We start from the raw sequence: 13,608 nt of genomic DNA, 5'->3' as shown, positions 1-13,608 counted from the left end.
TTTAAAAATTTTTTTTACTAAATAAAAAACTTAAGAGTCAAAAAAGAACCTTTTCCCTAAATTAAAATATAAAACTTGAAAGAAATTCTTTTCAAATATCGGTATATTTCTCCACAGTAATAATTATAAATACTTTCAAGTGAAATAATTTTTAAGTATAATTAATTTTTTCTTTTAACGAGCCTTTTCTTAATCCTTTAGGAGGGCATGTTTCAAAAGAAGATACCATAAGCAAAAATTATCTCTATTTGTAAATAAATATAGTGCAATTAAAAAAAACAGAATTTTGACTAAATACACAATTGTTTTAAAATAAAATTACGTAGGGATAAATTTAAAGGCATGCCTAACAAATTAGGTCTAAATCCTATTTTTCTTATATCACAGTATTCCATTGTGAATAATAAAGAGTGAAACTATGCAACTAGACATATACTGAATTCATCTGTACATCAGGGGTCTAAGTCCTGCCTCACACACTCTATGCTTTCATTCACATCACCCCTGTGACTTCCAGAACCACCTTCACTCCCACTTTACCTTAACTACCATGGTCATGGCTATACCTCAACACTGTTCCCCAAACCATTCCACACCCAGATTCAAGCATTCTCCAACTACAATCCCCTATCCTTTTGCCCTTTCTCTTACTGAATCTGCACCTTGTCCCACATCTTCTGCCCACATTTGAAGCACTTCTGTTCATTACTTAGTCAGGATCCCAGGATGAGAAGTATCAATGTTGCTCTAGATCAGTGGTTCTCAACCTGTGGGTCGTGAACCCTGCAGCGGTCAAATGACCCTTTCACAGGGATCGCCTAAGACCATCCTGCATATCAGATATTTACATTACGATTCATAACAGTAGCAACATTATAGTTATGAAGTAGCAATGAAAATAATTTTATGGTTGGGTCACAACATGAGGAACTGTATTTAAAGGGCCAGAAGGTTGAGAACCATTGCTAGATCAAACTTCAGGTAATGCTAAGACTCACCTGGAGAGTTTGTTAAACAGATTCCTTGGCCCCACCATGAAATTTTCATTTACAAAGTCTGAAGTAAGCCCCAGAATTTGTATTTCTTACAAACTTCCAGAAGGTGCTAACACTATAGGTAGTCACAGCCCACTTTGAGTAGCACTGCTCTAACCAGTACCCTGGATCCTTTTACCTCCTTAACCTGACATATTCTTTACCAACTCCCATGATTTTTCCATTCTCAGACCGTAAAAAAAGATGAGAAAAAAGCACAAATCCATACAGATTGAGTTTTCTACAAATTAATACTCTTACCTCAGTTAAGCCTTGTGCACTTCCCATGGCTGACATCCTGATCACATTCACAGGCACTGTTCTAGACTATTCAGAACTCCAATCCCATTCCAATACAATTCTACCGTCAGCTTCCTGCTTCACTGAGATCAAGGCACCTGACTTTCTCTTATCAGGACATTTATGAGCATCCTCATTTATTTTCCTTTCCTTCAATATCAAAGGAATCTATCTCTTTCAAAGCTAACCGTTCTAGAGAGGAAGGCAGGGGGAGCAGATTTGTTGAGAGAGGAGGCTCCCTGAACCTTTTGTACCACATTTATCCTCCAGAAAAGCTAGTTCTGAGTATATTTTTATAATGAAAGTTCAATGATATCCTCTGAATTCAATAAGAAAACACTACATTCAGATTCACAGTGCCTATATTATTACACGTAAAAATGTTAAAGTAAAATGTTACAACATATAAAGCAGGGAATTCTAGTAAGTGAAACAATAGCACATTAATTTCTTATTTAAATTCATCCAAGTTTACAATAAATAGCTCCAAGAGTTAATATTACTTTAATTTTATTTCAACCCATACATAAATTTTTCCAGAACCACCTTCATTATTGTTATCGGTCTTCTGGTATTGAACAAAAATATATTAATAAGTTCTGATATTCTCAAGTTTATTGTAATATTTAAATATTATATTTTTTATATTTATAACAGTTGTAATGATACAAAAGAATCACATCAAGTATGATTGTAAAATTACACATCTAAAAACTTTAAGAAATTAATCCAATGCAATAATACCTCCAAAACAAAAGCATCTTTTTTCCCATGTGAAAGGTCCAATTCTGTAACTTCATCAGAACTTTCTGATTGAGATCTTAAGAGTCTTGAACGTTGTCGAGGTTCTGGGATGGGTGATCCTATAATCTCTTCAGATATCTCCTAAAAAATATGTATAATTGCTTTATATTACAAAAGACCATAATTTTCAGTTTTTTCTTTTTTTTAAATTGAGGTATAATTGACGTATAACATATTAGTTTCAGGTGTATAACACAATGATTTGATATTTGCATACTTTAGTTTGGTTTTAAATTTTTATAATAACAGACAATTACCTTTGGGGGGAGTCTACAAAAAATATTTAGTGTATATTTCATAACTAACTTTTTATAGGTATGTATAATTCAAAAATAGACATGGCAAGGCATTACTGACATCTACTGTACAGAGAGAAAACTACAATGAGTAGGGAACTGGCAGTCCTTCCAGCTTAGAAGGTATTTTCTGCACAGCATTTAAAAGTCCTAAAAGAATTAAAGATTTGTGTTCCTAACTATGATTCTACTCTTTATACCTTTCTTATCCAGTGGTAATTTTTCATAGCTCCACACAGTTAAATGAGGAATATAATAGATGTATGTGTGTATGTATATGTAGTGCACATATTACACATGTATTTGCTTTACTATTTATTAAGCTAAATAAACTTTGGTAGTTACAGTAATGATCTTTTTGAGGTCAGTGTAAGGTGCAATCCTGTATGGTTTAATCAGCTTTTTCCTATTACATAGCCAAATATTAGCTAATCAGAGGTTCTAAGTATCTGTTGGCAACTTATCAGGAGAATGTGGACATGTGAGCACAAATGCAAAAGACATAGCTTATTATTAGTATAACAGACCCATCTTTTAAAAAAAAAAAACCCAAGAAAACAAGGAAGTTATAAGAAAAAGCTTTTCAAAAGACTAATTTTAAATGTTCATAGCTAGCGCATAGGTTACGTAAGACTACCACCACAGTTTCATAACACGGCTATCTATGCAGTACTTTCACATCCATTTATTTTGCTTGTACTCCAAATTAACCTGCCCTATATAAATCTGACAGGGTGCCTATTATAATGAATACAAAATGAGAAAGAGGCGCAGTTCAGTAGTAGAGTAGTTTGCCTGGGTTTGCAAACTAGTAAGTGATGAACTTGTCAGGGTCAGTTCTTTTGACCCTGAATGCAATATTGAAACTATCCTTCATTTTATAATTTTAAAGTAGTTTAAAATTCAGTTATGCCTCTCTTTATTGTAACATGGATGAAATAAATGTAACTATCTAAAATTGAATATATCTTAGATTCATGAGGTTTTACCACTGGTGCTGTTAATTCCCAATAAAAGTTTTGCACCTAATTTTGATACTCTGGCTGACTTAGTTATTTCCAGTTAAGTGGTACTACACCTTTGCATAAGAAATATTTTTCTTAGCAACAGGGATGGACCTTGAGAACATTATGCTAAGTGAAATAAGTAAGACAGAAAAAGAACCCTATGATTTCAGTAATATGTGGGATATAAAACTGAAATTTGTGAGCACAAACAACCAGAGGGAAGGGGTTGGGGGCAGAAGGGGGTCCTAATATGAGGTGACAGGAGATTTGACTTGGGTGGTGAGCACACGGTGCAATACACAGATCTTGTAACATAGAAATCCACACATGAAACCTGTATGTTCATGCTGACCAATGTTACCCCAATCAAATTAATAAATAAATTTTTAAAAAGTTTCTCAAGGTATTGAGAAAAAAATTAAACAGTAGCACTCACTTCAGCTGGGGCTACCTTTCTAAGATACGGAACACTGACCCACATTTTCAGGGTGGGCATAGATTGTTTTAGAAAATTGAAAACACAAAACTGTAATATGAGTAGTGGCCTTGTACACTGACTTTTTCAAACAAATTCTGATAGGTTAAGCTAAAAGACCAGAATGTAATAAATACTGAAATAAGGAAAGCCATAGAATACTCATAAATTGATTAATCCTTTTGTAAAAATACAGTCATATTCAACATATGAAATCCATATATGCTGAAGTTTTTAAATTCACAAAAGATTTATTCCCGCCCAGCCGGCGTGGCTCAGTTGTTGAGCATCGACCCATGAACCAAGAGGTCCCCAGTCGATTCCTGGTCAGAGTACATGCTCAGGTTGCAGGTTTGATGCCCAGTAGGGGGCATGCATGAGGCAGCCGATCGATGTTTTTCTTTCATCGATGATTCTATCTGTCTATCCCTCTCCCTTCCTCTCTCTCTAAAAAAATCAATAAAAACATTTTAAAAAGAAAGATTTATTCCCTCCTCTAAGATGCAGTACTAAACAGTAGCTCATAAATATTTATTGAATAAAGTAACTTAATCCACATTCTCTAAATAGGTCTCTGTCTTCAAGGGGCTTTTATTATAGTAAAGGAAGAGAGACATGTAAAACTGAGTGCACTAAAATGTAACAGGCGCCATGACAGAGCAAATACAGGTACAATAGAAACACAATGGAAGAGGTAGGTCCTGAGGGAGGTCAGGATGGAAGTAGAGTTGATAAACACTGTTACATGAAAGTTCAGTTCATATCATTACAATTCATATATGGAATCCTAACATATGTCTTTGCAAATCATTCTTCCCAACAGGAATAAACACTGCTAGTAGATGTTTAAATATCAAAACATACTTATAAAAGAAAAATTACAGCAAACAAGCAGTCAATAAAGCGTTTTGCAGAAAGCTTTTACAAAGGCTATGTAAGTAAATATATTAACACGTTAACGTTTTCAATGAATTTAAAGAAACTATATCAACACTGCTCAATAGAAATATAAAGCAAGCTTCATAGGTAATAATATAAAAAAGATACAAATGAAACATGTAATCAATATAAAAAGAATCCAAAAGGTATTTTACGTTCTTTTTCATTTATTAAGTCTTCAAAATCCAGTGTACTGGTATATTTTACACCAATACCACATCTCAATTCAGACTAGCCACATGTCAAGTGCTTAACAGCCACATGTGACCGTGTCTACCACACTGAACTGTGTAACTCTAGTCATGTCCTTAAAATTCCTACCAGCTTAATAACTTTGCTAGAAAGCTGTTAGTTTGAAGCTGGAATTCAGATGTACTGTTCCAGAAGACCAACCAAAATTCAGTAGCATATATAAAATAAAGTAATAAAAATAATGTTATCCAAACACTTACCTTTTATAGAAGTATTTCATTATCAGAGACTTATAAAAGCAAATAGTTTCATTCCTACTTCAACATATCTTTCAATTCAGGTTAAAGCTATAGGACATCGGTAGAGTAGGAAGCATTGTGATACCAATTGCAAAGCTGGTGAAAAGACTGACTATGGAAATGACTGGTAGGAAAATTGTAAGAAAAATGCCAAACTAAAAAAATCTCTATTCTTTCACACTTTACCATAGGTAAGCAATCTTTCTTTTTGTTGAGAGAGAGAGAGAGAGAAGACTTTAAGCTATTTAACTATTCAATAAGTATTTATTTAAAAAATACCAGAAGGAACTGTTCTAGGCATTAGGGATACAGTCCTGATAAAGCTTGATTCTACTGGCAGTAACAAATAATAGATAAGAAAGGGGGATAGGAAGTACCAAAAATTAATGGGAGAGTTACAATTCTTAAATAGTCAGAGTGAGCCTCCCTAAAAAGAAGACATTTGAGCATAGATGTAAAGGGAGGGAAAAGAATGAGTAATGAGGAGAACATATCTAAACAGTGGAAAAAGTCTTTAAGGTCCAAAGTAAGATAACCTAAAAAATATATTAACAGCTACACAATAACTGATATAGTCACAATGTAGACTTAGTTTACTTACTGGAGGATTGATTTCATATAGCTCTTTATTCTTAGCGATCGTGTCATTTATCTTCTTTTGCATATGAGATACATGCTGTTCGTAGGAGCCATCATTAGGAGTCTTCCCAGCAATCTGAATTCCACCAGGCAGTGGTAATGCTGCTAAATATACACCTGTGGCCGACTTGTAAAAATAATTAGGAAATAATTGTTAAAAATATCTATAGGACAACAGAACCTTAAGTTTTCATATTTAGGAATGTGGTCTTTGCCCAGTAGGAGAAAGATAATTAATGTCAATGGATGCACAGGACATAGGTGGACAAGCACAGCAAAACATAACTGGGAATAGGGGTTGGCTGCATCTGTTGAGAACCTGGGGTAGATGGTTTAGGAGGACTTTTCACTGTATACCTAGCTGTGCTATAAAATTTTTACCTATGGTTGCAAGAAATTAATTGCATTGAAAAGGTTTAGGAAAAAAATATAAAAAGTTGTTAAAAGTAGCCCTGGCTAGTATGGCTCAGTTGGTTGAGCATCATCTAGTGCACCCAAAGGTCACAGGTTCAATTCCCTGCCAGGGCACATACCCAGGCTGCAGTTTCAACCTCTGGTCAAGGGGCCTACAGGAGACAGCCAATCGATGTTTCTCTCTCACATGAATATTTATCTCTCTCTCTAAAATAAATAAATACACACACACACACACACACACACACACACACACACACACACAGTTGTTAAAAGTAAGTTTTTCATCAACGAGTAGATAATTGACCTTTTCTGTGACAAAAAAGGGAAACTTTGCAATGAAAGTGAAGATACTGAAGTGCAAAAAGAATAGGGAACTTACTCAAGATCACACTGTCAATAAATTTGGAAAAGAGACTTGAATCTGTTTCTCCAAACCCAAGAACTTTTCACTAAACCATGTTACCTCCATATTTATCAAGAAGGAAAACAGCATGGATGGACCTGGAGAGCAATATGCTAAGCAAAATAAGCCAGTCAGAGAAAGATAAATATCACATGATCTCACTCATTTGTGGAATATAATGAACAACATAAACTAATGGACAAAAACAGAGTCAAGAGAAAAAAAATATTTTAGAATATAATAGAAGTAATCCTGTTATTTGCAGATTTGTAATATTGCCTACAATGTTTGTGATATTATACTACGTTAGTACAGTTTTGGTAATATTATTGTAATAGAGGCCCGGTGCATGAAAATTCATATACTTAGGGGGGTCCCTCAGCCCGGCTGCCCCCTGGTGGTCAGTGCACATCATAGGGACCGGTTGTTCCCGGTCATTCTGCCGTTTGGGTCAATTTGCATATTACCCTTTTATTATAGAGGATTTAAAATATTTTTTTCTTGAAATATCAATGTTTATTGCATGTAATCCCATATAACAAAAGCCTAATATGCTAAGTGTCTGATTGACCAGTCGGCCATTCAAGCAATCACAGCATAATATGCTAATAATATGGTAAGGCCACTCAACTGCTCGCTATGACATTCACTGACCACCAGGGGGCAGACAGTCGACTGGTCAACCAGTCGCTATGATGTGCACTGACTACCAGGGGGTAGACGCTCCAATTAGTTGGTTAGCTTGCTGCTGGGGTCCAGCCGATCAGGACTGAGCGAGACAGGCTGGACACACCCTGGAGCCCTCCTGTGGTCCTTCCCCAGCTGGCCAACCTCCCATGTCTCTCCCCGGCCCCAATCATGCGCTGGTGGGGTCCCTTGGCCTGGCCTGTGCCCTCTCGCAATCCAGGACCCCTTGGGGGAATGTCGGAGAGCTGGTTTCAGCCGATCTTACAGGGGGAGCACCGCTCAGCCAGAAGCCGGGCTTATGGCTGGCGAGCGCAGCAGCGATGGCAGGAGCCTCTCCTGCCTCCGCAGCAGTACTAAGGATGTCTGACAGCGGCTTAGGCCCGCTCCCCCTGAAGCCAGCAGTCAGACATCCCCCAAGGGCTCCCGGACTGTAAGAGGGCACAGGCTGAGTTGAGGAGCCCCCTCCCCCAAATGCATGAATTTCATGCACTAGGCCTCTAGTATTATTATATTGAAAATCGTTTTTCTTGAAATATTAATGTTTATTGCATATAACATTATTATATTTAAAATCATTTTTCTTGAAAAATTAATGTTTATTGCATGTAACATATTTAAAATCATTTTCTTGAAATATTAATGTTTATTGCATGTAAATGGCTAATTATTTTGTATCTACAATCTGGTAATAGATTTATTTTGTATATTGTAAAAAAATCAAATAAAGAAAAAAAGAAAGAAAACTGTACTTGATACAGATTTACTTTAAATTTTTAATTAATGGGCTATTAATTTCTGACTCTGTAGCAGTACTATATGCCATTAGTACTAGAAAACTATTAGGGGAAATACACACACACTCCTCACACCTATGTGCATATATATTTAAATATGCTTATATAAACAAAGAAAAAAAATACATAGACATATTAACATCAAATTGTTCACATCAAAGGGGTAGAATGAGGCAAAGAGCAGACAATTTTTTAAATCTGGATATTTGTGTTATTTTGAATTGAGGTGGGTTTTAAAAATTAATCAATTGCCAATTTTATAAAAGTCCATTCTCAAAAAGTGTATGACACTTTATGATGAAGACTGGGCAGTAGATGAAACTGATCCTCAGAAGCTCGCCCTCCTGGTTTGTTCATTAGTGTCCATGACTGCACCCATGACCCAGTTTCTGATGCTCAATCTCAGAATACCCTCTGTGCCACATGAAGCCTTACTGTACCATTTCTAATATTAACTGCAATGGCTAATGAAGCAATGGCTCAGAATAGTTGAGAACACACAGACTCTAGAACTAGACAGTCCTGGGTTTGAAACCCAGTTCCAGTACATGTAACCATATCACTTTGGACAAGTTTCAACCTATCACAGCATACATTTTCTCCTTGTGCAAAGTAAAGATAATATTACATTTCTTCTGGAATAACACAGTGCCAGACACCCAGTAGCACTCATCAGAGGTTAACTACCATGGAAGCTACTCTTGGGACCTTGAGTGCACAAGCTAAAAACACACACAAAGATCCAAATCTCAAACAGCTATAAATGATGTCACTAGATGACAAATCTCAGCTATAAATGATGTCACTAAATGTGCCCAAGAAAGAAAAGATTAGTAAGAATCAGAAAAGGCAGTATTTGAGGCAGGTATTGAAGCATTATAGCAGGATCACATAATAGTTTCCTGGGGTTCAACCACAGGAAGTGTTTGATACATTTGGCACAGTGTTTCTTACACCTTTGAATACAAATCAAGTTCTTAGTTCTTATAGATGCCTACCAGTAACTATAGTTTTGTATGTTAAGTCCTAGCTAAGTGTGTGAGTGGTTCTCAACCTTCCTAATGCTGCGACCCTTTAATACAGTTCCTCATGTTGTGGTGACCCCCAACCATAAAATTATTTTCGTTGCTACTTCATAACTGTAATTTTGCTACTGTTATGAATCGTAATGTAAATATCTGATCTGCAGGATGTATTTTCGCGGCCCACAGGTTGAGAACCGCTGGTTTAGATGAACGAATTATAACGGATACTTTTCCCCCGCAAGTTAATCTAACTATCAAATATTTGAATATAAATAATTAATCACTACAAATTCCTAGTTAAAATTTGTGATTATATAATTAATCATCATTACAAAATTATATCCTAAATACAGAAATTTCCATATTTTCTCTTACAGAAAAGTGGATGAAGCAAGAAACAACTTATCATTTTATGCACAAATGCATACTGAAAAAAAGAATCCAAGTTCCATCAATTTCTTAGGTAAAATTTCTATGCATGTCTCAAAAAGATGACAGAGAATTCCAAATTTAAAAGTACCAATGACATAAAATTCTGGCTATCAAAGTATCTTGTGTGTGAGAGCTTTTCGATAAACATTGTTGCTCAGATTCCAACTAATCAATATATATTTCGCAGGCAACTATTTCTCTGGATCTCAGGCTACTTATAAAGGCAGTTCATGCCCATTACAACTTTTCTAGACAGAACTTGTTTTCTAATAAGCAAAGATAGACATGAAGCTGAGATAACTTTCCACTGCCTCACAATTTATCAGCACTTAAGAGACACAATTTATTGCATATTCTACTGTCTTCTGACCACAGATGTTACAATTATAATAAAATATAATTCTCTGCCCAACAGTAGGCAGTGTCTCACAGGTATTGCTTTACTTTCTCCATTAAAACTAATGATTATTTTAGTTCTTCCCCCTCATCTTCTTTTCAGGAGTGATTTTGCCCCCTAAAGGACATCTGGTAAAGTCTGGACATATTTTTTGTTGTCACAGTGGAGGAAAGTTATTAGCTTCTAGTTGGCAGAGGCCAGGGATGCTGATAAATATCCTACAATGAATGAGACAATCCGCTACAACAAAGAGTTATCCAGCCCCAAATCTCAACAATTCCAAGCAGGATAAGCCCTGTTTTAGCAACGTATAAACAACAATAAAGCCCAGTATGATGGCGGTCAACTTACTAAACAAGCTTCACATAATTATTTTTAGAAATCTGACTACTGAGGTTATGGGCAGAATATAAATATATAATAACATTAATATCAATCAATCAATATTTTATGTGATAATTAATTTAATTTTAAATAACAATTTTATAATTAAAGATAAAATATTTAAAAGTCTATCACCAGATCTGTTAATTCTTATGTCTCCAACCCTTAAAAGTCTTGTTGCCAGTTTCTTTAGATAAGTCTTTTAAAAAGACTCTTTGAATCACTTAAAACAGAATCTACTACAACTACAGGAATTGCAAAAACAAAACATGCAAACTTACCGCTAAGCCCATCAACATATTTTCACCCACTGTGATCTGAATTCTCAGTCCAAATAAAGCATTCATTCCTTTGAGTTTTAGTTTATTCATTAGCTGAGTATGCACTTCGTATTCCATAAATGGCAACAGATTACTGATAGCTGTGGCATTTGCTTCTGCCTGTGCTTTCTTTTTTAAACGACATAACCTGTTAAAAAAAAGAATGTAGTTAGGCCTGGCCACTATAGCTCAGTGGTTGAACATTGACCTGTGAACAAGGTGGTTTAATTTCCGGTCAGGGCATATGCCTGGGTTCCCTATTGGGGTGTGCAGGAGGTAGCCAATCAATGATTCTCTCTCATCATTGAAGTTTCTCTCTCTCCCTTCCTCTCTGAAATTAATTAAAATATTTTTTAAAAAAATATCTAATCTTTAAAACTTTCTAAGAGTGTGCTTGAGAAGACATTTGCTCATTTAAAATAGGCTTAATTAAGTTATATCAATAATCTTCCTGCCATTTTTTTCACTGTATATGTTTTTGCTGAAAATCTATTTCAATAAACAAAAGGAAAAAAATCTCTAAATTTCTAAATATGAAATATTGATCAAAATCACTAGGGAATATAATTTAAATCTAGGTTTCATAACTCCATGTGATTGTCTGATGAATGGACAGCAAAGGGAAAAGTTAATTTATTCATTGAAAGAATATAAACTTATAAAAACGCAGTTTATAAAAAATATAAAACTTGAATATCTGTCATGTGCCAGGCACTCTTCTAGGTGACGAGCACTAATCAATGAAAAAAATACAAAGTCCTGTTTCTCACAGTTATTGCTAGGGACATTCTTGTACTCCATTATGCTCTGCTTGGGGCTCTCGCCCCTCCCAGCGATTGTCCTGTTATTCTCACTATAGGTTTCATGATTAATGGCCTTTGGCTTCCAGTAAACTGCCTCATCCACAGTTTCCAGGGACCGCCTCCACCTGGCCTCCACCTGCACCTGATCCTCTAACTGACCTTTATAAGAGACATAAATATCCCGCTCCCCCTCCTCTGCCCCGCTGATGCTGTTTTGGCCTCAGCCCTTCTGCTAGCAGATGTAACAATAAATTTATAATTCTTTACCCCTTTTGGCCTTGTGCATTCCTCCTTTGGCGACCCTAACAGTTATATTCACAAAGGCCCTTGTTCTCATGAATAAAAACCAGTGAGTGAGTGAGTGAGTGTGAGTGTGTGTGTGTGTGTGTGTGTGTGTGTGTGTGTGGTGGGGGACATAAACAAGGCAACCTCAGATTATGTTAAGAATCAAATATCTGAAGAAAATAAACCAGGCGAAATAAGTGGGAATAACTAGAGAGGCCTCACAGGAGAGATGACACCTGAGTTGAGATCTCTGATACATGATGGGACTGGGAGAGCAGGAGAAAGACAATCATAGAACAGAACTAGCTAGCATATTAGAAGAACCAAACGGTGACTGCCATAGCTACAGTGAAGTGAGCAAGGGTGAGAGTAGTACTTAGACGTGTACAGGTAAACAAGGGCATGATCATATTAGGGGCGTATAGGTCATGGTAAGGAGCTTGATTTTATTCTGCCATCAATGGAAAACCCCAAATAGGTTTTGAGTAGTAACATGAGCCAATTTATATTTTAGGACATCATTTATATTGCTACACACAGCATGGAACAAAGATGACAGAATGGATGTAGGGGATGGTAGACAAAAGGCTACCATCACCCATACTGGAAGCCAGGCTATTTATCCTAGTAGTTCTCAAACTTGAGTTACATCAGAACTACCTGGAGGACTAGTTAAGAAACAATCAGTGGGCCCCATCATCAGAATTTCTGATTCAATAAATCTGGGGTGAGACCTGAGAATTTACATTTCTGTAAGTTCCCCCTAGGATGGTGATGCCATTTCTTAGTTTGGGACCACACTCTGAGAACTGCTGATAGAGACCAACCCCCTTCTACCTAAAACAAACAAAGAAACTGTTAAGTATATAGATATAGATATAGATACAGATACAGATACAGATATAGATATAGATATATAATATGTATGTATATATATTATATATATAAATATTCTGAAAAGCACCACAGGACCAAGGAAAGGGGCAGTGTGGGGCATAAACATAAGGAGATAGGACAAAAAATTTCTTTTTTGGCCTGGAACTGTTCTGTGTCTTGATTGTGGTGATGGTTGTAAAAACTGAATAAGTTCTGAATTAGATTAACAGAATTATACCAATGTCAATTTCCTCACTAATACTCTATGACAGTTGTATAAGATGTCACCAATGAGGAAAAGTGATGGAACTCCTTGTACCATTTTGTAACTTCCTGTGTGCCTATCACTGTCAAAGGAAACAAAACACTATGAACAATAACCAGCAGAAACAACAGAAAAATATTTCAGATATTAAAAGTATTAATTACAGAATCAGACTATAAAATGTGATATTAGATTTGAAAAAGAGTGAAATAAGACTTCTATAAATAAAAAATAAATTACGAAAAATTTAAACTCAAATTATTAGGCTTCTTAGCATATTAGAGAGCCAAAGAGAAAAATAATTGAAAGACAAGAAAGTATATCTAAAATATAGCAAAGAGAAACAAAAAGATAGAAAATACAGAAGAGACGGTAACAGACATAGAGGAGGCAGTGGAAAGTCTAACATATTTTAACTGGAGTATCAAGAAGAGAGAAGAGCCCTAGCCGGTTTGGCTCAGTGGAGAGTGTTGGCCTGTGGACCAAAGGGTCGGGTCTGGGTTCAATTCTGGTCAAGGGCACATACCTTGGTTAC

At 35.8% G+C, this 13,608-nt stretch overlaps 1 protein-coding gene across 17 annotated transcripts in view; it reads right to left on the bottom strand.

Annotated features, from left to right (window-relative positions):
• C2CD5 (C2 calcium dependent domain containing 5) overlaps positions 1 to 13,608 on the bottom strand; it is a 94,408-nt gene that overhangs the window by 23,259 nt on the left and 57,541 nt on the right. For all 17 annotated transcript variants that reach the window (XM_036298132.1, XM_036298121.1, XM_036298138.1 and 14 more), the window contains 3 exons: positions 10,806 to 10,992; positions 5,948 to 6,112; positions 2,079 to 2,219 (listed from right to left, as the gene is read on the bottom strand). In XM_036298132.1, the coding sequence (XP_036154025.1) occupies positions 2,079 to 2,219; positions 5,948 to 6,112; positions 10,806 to 10,992 (493 nt within the window). The remainder of the gene's footprint in view (positions 1 to 2,078; positions 2,220 to 5,947; positions 6,113 to 10,805; positions 10,993 to 13,608) is intronic.

Source organism: Myotis myotis, unplaced genomic scaffold (genome assembly GCF_014108235.1).
Source record: "Myotis myotis isolate mMyoMyo1 unplaced genomic scaffold, mMyoMyo1.p scaffold_m19_p_3, whole genome shotgun sequence".
NCBI classification, from domain to species: domain Eukaryota; kingdom Metazoa; phylum Chordata; class Mammalia; order Chiroptera; family Vespertilionidae; genus Myotis; species Myotis myotis.
The sequence above is the reverse complement of the archived record's forward strand: the minus strand, read 5'-3'. Positions and strand labels throughout refer to the sequence as shown.